At 38.3% G+C, this 9138-nt stretch overlaps 1 protein-coding gene across 1 annotated transcript; it reads right to left on the bottom strand.

Moving 5' to 3' along the window:
* Positions 1-550: 550 nt before the first annotated feature.
* Positions 551-7800, bottom strand: LOC103394993 (interferon regulatory factor 2-binding protein 1). Its single transcript, XM_008332518.3, has 2 exons — positions 5733-7800; positions 551-2578 (listed from the first exon to the last, which is right to left on the bottom strand). Exon 1 carries the CDS (start codon positions 7532-7534, stop codon positions 5756-5758), a length of 1779 nt encoding a protein of 592 aa, XP_008330740.1. The 5' UTR covers positions 7535-7800; the 3' UTR covers positions 551-2578; positions 5733-5755.
* Between the last annotated feature and the right edge of the window lie 1338 nt (positions 7801-9138).

The raw sequence follows: 9138 nt of genomic DNA, 5'->3' as shown, positions 1-9138 counted from the left end.
AAGTCCCAGAAACGCCTAAAAATGCAAAATTATGCCGAAAATGCTGCAGAGTGAATATTTTGTGTTTAAAACTTCAAAAAGTATCTCATATGAATATTCCAAAATATCACCCAAAACATGCCTTACTTTAGCCTTACTATTGTGAAAAAACTCCAAAAAATATTATGTGAAATCATTAGAACACCATTGCATCATTGATTTTTGTTATAAAACATGCAATTCAGTAAAATAACAAACCAAAAAGTGGATGTGGTGGAAATGGTAATTTAAATCATTATTTGGAATAATTGGATTGTATAACTTTGTCATTACTGCAATGCTTCCAAATTTGTCTGAATGTTCATTATTTTGCTGTTTTAACAGATTAAACAAATATACCATAGACAAAATTGATGCTCTAATGGATGTTTTGAAGTGACTGAAAAAAGAGAAGTTTGTGTCCCTTTAGTGAGGCATGCGCCCTACTTTGGAGACTGCTGCTACAATGCAGGTACACAGGCTGACTCTGGTGTCGTGTTAACAGTACTGCAAGGGCAGCAGACACTGGCTGTTACATTTTCAGACATTTATTTATTTATGGCTATTGGGGCAAAATATAATTTCATCACATAAGATAAAAAAGTGTTTCAGTAACAAATTACAGAACCGTTGTAATTACAGTTATTAAATGTGACTTGTTGAACTTGGCAAAATCAAACGTGGTGGACATACTTGTATGGACCGTGTACTAGGGCGAGTGAACATCAGTCCTGCTGGCTGTGTTGATCGTGACCTTTGCCCTTAGGTGCAGCCTCAGCACGGCTTCTCTGGCTACTGGAAGTGTGTGAAGCAGGAGACCCTGAAGGGAGCTCAGGAGGCTCTGCGGGACTCAGGTTGCCCCATCTGAACCTGCAGCAGACGTCCAATGGATGAGCTGTCACATCTTAGTGCCTTCCAATCAAAAAGATTAGTGTGAGGAAAGAAAAAAAGAATTTATTCCACTGCCTTTCATATTTGTATGTTTACACAGAAGCAATGCTATCGTCTATTAGTAATCTCAAAAGCAGTTTTGAAAGTAGGAAACGGACTCACCTGAAGAAAGTTGAAGACGTTTCGTCTTTTATCAAAGAGGCTTCATCAGTTCTACTGTTCTGGTGGGGTGTTTCCAGGAATATACCAAAGGGGGTTGTGGTGTCGAGTGAAGTGGCCATGGGCACGGACAATATTAGGTGGTCATGCGAGTTGTTGGTCCTCTGGTGGAACATTCCCCCTCCCTGTCCTCGGGGGAGGACAGGGAGGGAAAATGACACCAACAACTGCCACCATAGGACCAACAACTCCACACCAGACACCACATCCCTTTTGGGGTGGATAAATACCTGTAAACTTCCCACTAGGACAGTAAAACGGATGAAGCCTCTTGGATGAAAGGCGAAACATCTTTGACTTGACTTGACTTGACTTGAGGTGTGTTTAGTTGCCTACTTTATAACTGTTGAGATTGTTATGATGACCTGGATGACAGAATATCCACAAGTATATTAGCTTACTCAACGTAATGTGGGTATATGTGGGTATATATTTCTAATCTTCCATGTGATAATATATATGTTGACTTTTATGTTAACTGTGCCCATTGGCACTAGAGTAAGCAGTGTTTACAGAACTGGTTAACTGCATTTCAAGGCATACATGCTGATTATGTTCATACAGACACATTTACACTGAATTGTTTTAGAAATACACGGAGTGGGCGTTTTTGGCAGAGTATTTGTCAAATGAAATGTTTATGATCAGGTGTACTTTTCAGCTTTGAGTGAAGTTGAAATCTGTAGTTTATTGTAGAACTGACCTGCGAGGATCGTGTCTTAACAACTGAAGGTCTTGGTGCTACTCATCTTATGTACAATTAAAGTAAATAGACATAATGAGCTTACATCTGTGATCGATCTGTGAACAAATTAGTGACTTATGCCCAGGTCATCAGTGAGAACAGCATACACAGCTACAATACAATAAAATTACATTGCGCATGAAGCCATCTTTGGTCTTCTTATCACTATAAACAAATACATATAAATTTGTATTGTATCAAAAATAGAAATTACATAGCCATATTGAAAGTAAATTCACATTTTTGACAAACGATATAGGGAGAATACTAAGAAACAGTATTGGATTACATTTTTAAATCCTTAAGGACCCAATGGTTTTGCAACAATCCTTTGTTTTTCTGTGATTCCATCCTAAGTATAACTGTCATCCATTAGTATACGACAGTTACAACATATATAACAACACAAATGGGAAACCGGAGAAAGATTGTCGTTCTTAAAAGAAACAAATTAGCATGTGCTGTCAATTCTGCGTTCTTAAATGAGGCGAGGAGGAGAAGGAGAAATGTGGTCAGAATTCAACGTTCGGCCCATCCTGCACGGGAGAGCAGAGAAGGGGTTCTCCACTTAAAACAGTGTTGTGTGGGAGTTGTGTGTTTTCTGTTGTTCCTTCTGAGTTTGTGTCCGTTCTCAGAGGCACAAATGATAATCTGCAACCAGACAGGAACTCTGATTGGGAAGTGCTTTTCAAAGGGTTCCATATGCTGTGGAGACAAGAACATTTCAAATCGTTAGGACAGAAATGTCTCAGTCAAATTTGTTTTAAGTTGATTTATTACTATTAAGAATAATAACATATAACAATAACATAACATATTGTACAAATGAAACGCTATATTTGTGTTTTGTTGCTTTGGGCTTTTTGAGAAGGCATTTATTTTGTTTTTCCGTTCTCATGGAGATTTCATTGTTTATTAGTCACCACCTTGTCCTTTATACCATTATCAATGTTTAGGGCTATACCTCGGTGTCAGGTAATGTTAAACTTAAAACATTAACATTACCTAAAACTAAAAATAAATGTGGGACATGTTTCAAAAATTAAGTGGAAAGGCAACGATGAAAAAAAAAAATAGAAAAAGAAATATACTTGAAAAACAAGGAAAGATCAACCAATCAGAATATCTTTTGACCCAGAACGAATTAATTAATTAGTATAGGATGTTGCTTTCGATCAAAGCTTGATGTAACATTTTTTTTTATATTTTATATTTTAACCATAAAAAGGAACACTGCTACGTATTTTAAAGAAAATGTATTCTGATTTTTGAACAAACAAATGGTTATCGTTATGTATTTTAAGGCAAATTAGTGTATTTTTAGTCATTTTTGAGAAACTTTTATTTTCGGAGGTTCGTTCAGGAACTTATTTGTATTGTATTTTATTGTTATTAATGGTTGTGGAACCAAAAAAGTATATTAATTCTGATTTTTAACCATACAAATGGTCTTTACTATGTATTTTAAGGCAGCTAAGAGCATTTTTAGTTATCTTTGAGAAACTTTTACTTTGAGATTTGTTCAGGAACTTATTGGTATTGTACCTTACGGTTATCAATGATTGAAGTACCAAAAAAGTATATTTTTTTCTGAATTTTAACCACAGAAATGGACATAGCTAAGTATTTTGAGGCAAATCAGTGTATTTTTAGTCATTTTCGAGAAACTTTTATTTTCGGAGATTTGTTCAGGAACTTATTGGTATGGTATTTTACTGTGATCAAAAGTTGGTGTACCAAAAAAGTATAATTCTTCTGAAATTTAACTGCAAAAATGGACATAGCTAAGTATGTTAAGGCAAATTAGTGTATTTTTAGTCATTTTTGAGAAACTTTTATTTTCGGAGATTTGTTCAGGAACTTACTGGTATTGTACTTTACTGTTATCAATAGTTGAGGTACCAAAAAAGTATATTAATTCTGAATTTTAACCACAGAAATGGACATAGCTAAGTATTTTGAGGCAAATCAGTGTATTTTTAGTCATTTTTGAGAAACTTTTATTTTCAGAGATTTGTTCAGTAACTTATTGGTATTGTACGTTACTGTTTTCAATGGTTGAGGTACCAAACGTACTGTATATTAATTCTGATTTCTAACCATACAAATGGTCATTTCTATGTATTTTAAGGCATATGAGTGCATTTTTAGTCATTATTAAGAAACTTTTATTTTTGAAGACTTTTTCAGGAAATTATTAGTATAGGATTTTGCTGTGATCAAAAGTTGCCGTACCAAAAAAGTATATTTATTCTGATTTTTAACTACATAAATGGCCATTACTATGTATTCCGAGGCAAATTAATGCATCTCCATTTATTTTTGAGAATCTTTTATTTTCTTTTATTTGTTCAGAAATTGATTACTATAGTACGTTGCTGTTGATCATTTGCTGATATACAAAACAATTGTATTTGTCTGAATAGAAACAATAAACATTACTACATCTTTTAAGGAAAATTAGTGCATTTTAATTCATTTTTGAGAAACTTCTTTTAACAATTTTAAGGAATTTATTGGTACAGTATGTTACTTTTGATCAAAGGTTGATGTACCAAAAAGTGTATAATTTTTATTTTAACCATAACCAGCTATGTATTTTAAAGCAAATACAGATAGAGTCATTTATATCGTTAAACTTACTTTTACTTTTTTTTTTACTATTTTAAAGTGACGTGCCCAACACTGCATGTCACAGGTATACTGTGGTTAGCTTGCGTACGCATGACCCATTATGCATCAGCAGACTGGCATTAAGATGTGTTGTTGTCCTCCTTTGAAAAAGCACAAAGACACAGCCACCAGCTAAGACAGCAATGTAACTGCAGACACATCGCAACTAATTCTCTAACAGACTACAATCAGTACCATCAACCAAGAACTGGTAGGCATCAGAGGCAGCCAGGTACACTGACCTGTGGTACAAAATTAGGTCAGGTGCAACCAAGAAACAACACTCACATTAAAAGGAGGTCATGTGACTAAGCTACATTCAAAAACAAACTACTTTGTTAAAGTAAGAGGAAGGTTACCTCAGACTAAATACATTTGGTTATAGATCTGAAACTACACAGGGTTCACAAGAAAGCATTGTCTGCTGCCACACAACAGGAGATGCACAGACTGATGCTGAATTTGGTTTCCAAACTAATGCATTTGATTTGAACAAATGCAATTTCTAAATAGCAAGCAGCTCTGTAGATTAAATATGTTTTCTTGTAAAGCACAATCACTATTGTCTCATCTCTTCTACCTAATGTTATTTTTAATGCCCTGTGAAAAAGAAACATTTTTAATGCTTAACATATGATTTGATTGAATTGAAAATACAATACAAACATAAGGTTTAGTTTCACATGGTTTTAGTTTTTGTAAAGATACACTATAAATCGCCAGATATATTTTCCCCCCCATCATCTTATAGGCAATAAGTATTGATTTACTGAAGCTATTTTTTGTTTACAGCCTCCGTATAGGGAAAAAAAAAAAAAAACTGTGCCAGCAAAAATGTTCCCATGTGAAAGGGATCTGGTATTTGCACTTATCCTTTGGTTTGCTTTGTTGCAAACCTAATAAAGCTAGCTATTATTGTGAACGTATTTACAAATGTATTTACAGATGTATGATTTACAAATTTGCCAACATTACTGAAATGTTCTGTTAAAATCTCATTAGTTGGTCAATTGAAATACTGTGACTGTATAATATTATACACACTAGACATGAACTCCTTAATTATTAGTCCAACCTGTAAACTATATTTGATTAATTATTTGAGACATTTAGGACTGACAGAAAATCGCATTAACTCAATAACCTAATAAGTAAAAACAAAACAGCAGATGTTACTCCAACTTACCATTTGACACAAGGATGAAGATGTCAAGGGTCACTCTCCTTCTTTACTGTCACATCACCATCTCCCGCCAGGATGGTAGAGATTTCTCCCTGCATGAAGGCCCAAGGCACTGTGGATCCGGCAAGGGGACATCGTTCTCCACTAGGGCAGTACACCTCACCCCCTTGACCTTGGCTGCGGATGAAGCCACGAGTGCAGGGGAAGCAGAACTTGTGGTGCACAACAGAGGGACACTGGACAAAATGAGTGTCCTCTAAGCGCTCCCTGCAGAGACTGCAGCATAGCAGGGTGCCCTGGGCACTGCTTGAAGACTCCCCAGCAGTGCTATTGGTACCAGGCCCTGCTGCACTTAGTGCCTGCCCCATGGACGCCTGGGAGACTGAGGTGGAGGCAGTGGAGGGGCTGCTGCTGGTGGGTCGCCCAGTTGAAGAGGAGTGGGCTGAGGACATGTTGGGGCTGTCTCTGGCCATCTGGCTGGAACTCAGACTGTCCGCAACTCCCATGAGTGCTGAGATTGGTGAGGGCTGGCTGTGTAAACGGGGTGGGACTTCTTGGGGGACAGCCATGCCTGGCAGTGGTTCCATGCCTGAGTAAGCACCTCGTGGCCATGGTTCTCTGTTGGGTTGGTCAGGCCTTCCTTCACTCTCTCCATTTTCAGATCCTGGAGATGCCTTACGGCGCCGAGTTGTGCTCTTCACTGGTACAGAGCGTCCAGCGGCTGCCATGGATAACATTGGATCAGGTTGTGGTAGAACTTCTGGGATTGGGGGCTCCTTGAACATGCGTACACCCTCATTCAGAAGCTCAGATAGCCCACGCCAGTCTCCTGTCCCTTGTCGCTTCTCATACTCCACATATCTAAGTCCAGAATTCACTGCTTTGCCTGCATCTTTGGCAGAATCACGAAACATCTGTCTCACCAGGTCTGGGATTCCTGAAAAGATCATTCCAGACCCAGCAGGATACTCCACAAACACTTTCAGCTCAAACTCTGGTGTGGTACTGGCATCAAAAGCAAGAACTCGACCAATCAGATTGTGGTCTTTTCTGAAGCGAACATTAAAGGGTACACAGCTGCTGAGAGCAACAAGCACATCCCGTACTGCTTTGGGGCGGTTTGGCCAGCCTTCAATCCTACTGCGAGAGATTTCATTCAGTTCAGTCATCATTTCATTGTTCCTCCACAACGCAGGATCTACACCTACCAGAGAAGAGGTACTGGTTCCAACACCCAGTTGCACAGCCTGTCTTCTTCCAGCATCTATTATGGGGCCACCAGATATTGCAATAGGTGTAGCCCCAGACCTTGAGCTAGATATTGGGGGCAAAAGACCATGAGGGGCTGCAATCAACCCCTGAGCTATCAACGCATGTGGTATGGTATTATGTAGACTAGGAACTGCCCCAGCAATTGCCCGACGAGTGTTAGGGCTCTGTCGGCTGCTCTCAGACAGAGCCACATCTTCTGCTCTGTGAAGGCCGTTGGGAAGTCGGGAGGACACACCATACTCACCCCTCCCCCTGTCTATACGCTCTCCATGCGGCCGCCCTGCTTCTATGGATCCGGCAGAGCTAGGTTTGCTCTGCTGTGAACCCGGAGATCGGCCGTCTAAAACCCCGTGCGTGCTTTTCAGTTGCCTGGCAGTTTCAATGAGAAGCTCTATTCTGTCTGCTCCGTCATAGTTGACACATCCACGGCAAACGGCCTCGCTAAACTCCCACAACATGGCCCAGGGCATCTTGGGCAAATCGCAGAGGTAGCACCACTGCCGTCGGGAGGAAGACTGCGAGGCGGAGGACATGTTGTTTACAGCAGGCCCCTCGACCAAACTTTCTTCGGAGGCCTAAGCGGTACGCTATACAATTTTCAAAACCTCTTGGCTTCACACACACAAGAGCAGCCACATACCAAGTATTTTACAAATATCATAAAAAAACCAAACTGGTAAGAATCGAGCGGGATTGACCGCATTTGAAAGTTAGCAACGTCTCTTTCTGGATTTGTTCGTGTCGGTGTGTGTGGAAGGAAGTAAAATGTCATAGGACACCGGAAACACCTACACGATGGCAGTAGGGACTTATGGGAGTTGTATTTTTGTGGCACCCCAGCGCTTTCACCTTTCTTCTGTAATTCTAAATGTATAAAAGGTGCACACTGACTCAAACAATTCTAAAACATTTTGTTTCATACGTTATTGGAGTACGATTTTGACCTAAAGAGAATAAACTACATTTTATCGAAGATCGGCTTCACATGCATTCCGAGACATTTTCCTTTTCCTGGCAGACATTTTGACAGGTCACAATAGGAAATTCACAGGCGTGACAATATATGATCCGTAGAGTGGCGACTTTCTTAAAACCGTGGTAATAAGGAACACATTTACCTGACGACAAAGCACTGTGATAAAACGTCTGAATTTATGCATTACACTGTTGTATCACATCGAGACAAATGCGTCGAATTCGTCGATATTTGCATGTTCTAAGGCTTATTGACACAATGTTCGATCCCATGGGCTATATATATGGCATATATGTGCGACCTGCGTTTGAAAGTCCATACAATATAATTTCGTATGTATTGTAGCAGTTACAAAACTACGTTTACCTTAAGGACGCTAAGTTGACTGTCATGCATGATTATTCACCCAAATTGCAATGCAGTCCAAATTGCAAAGTCGAGTTAAAACGTACGTTACAGATTTGGGTTAAGAAAATAATCTCCCATCATCCTAATTAATTTTAGAAAATACATTTAAAAGAATAGCCATGTCAAAATACATGACTTTTTGTAAATTAGCTAAATATTGTATTTAGTAGAGCAGTGTTCAAATTATGAATTTTTATTTTATGTAATTTTACAATTTCCAACATCTTAATATAGCTAATGTAGTGGTTTGTCTAAACCTTATTCGTATGCTACTTAATATTTAATTATATCAATGCAACTGTTCAGATTTTGTCTGTAAAGTAAAACTAGGTCATTGTGCTTTACTCACAGGATATAAACAATTGTGATTTAGTAGATCAAGAAAATCCCCCCATCAATTTTAACTACATTGTTTATTTAAGAACAAAATTGCAGAATAAGGTACAAACACTCATACACTCTTGTGTCTAATGTAGGCATGTCCTAACACATGTATTATCCTAAATTTGAAAAAAAAAAAGAAGGTAAAATTGAATGTACGGTTTACGGAAGGACGGACTATTAATTTAACAATTGTGACTGTTCATTTAAAAACACAAACATTATTTGCCACGGTGGTCTCCTATTCCAGTCCAAAAAATGTGACAAAATATAAAATTAACTGAAAAACATGGCATCAGTAAAATAAAATCATACTAATATCGTACTTTTGTCATTACTAGCTCGAGGTTGCTGAGGGGAATATTTAGCTGG

This window comes from Cynoglossus semilaevis, chromosome 19, assembly GCF_000523025.1.
Source record: "Cynoglossus semilaevis isolate Cse_v1.0 chromosome 19, Cse_v1.0, whole genome shotgun sequence".
Classification (NCBI taxonomy): Eukaryota; Metazoa; Chordata; class Actinopteri; order Pleuronectiformes; family Cynoglossidae; genus Cynoglossus; species Cynoglossus semilaevis.
Note: the sequence above shows the minus strand (reverse complement) of the source record. Positions and strands in the feature narration are given on the sequence as shown.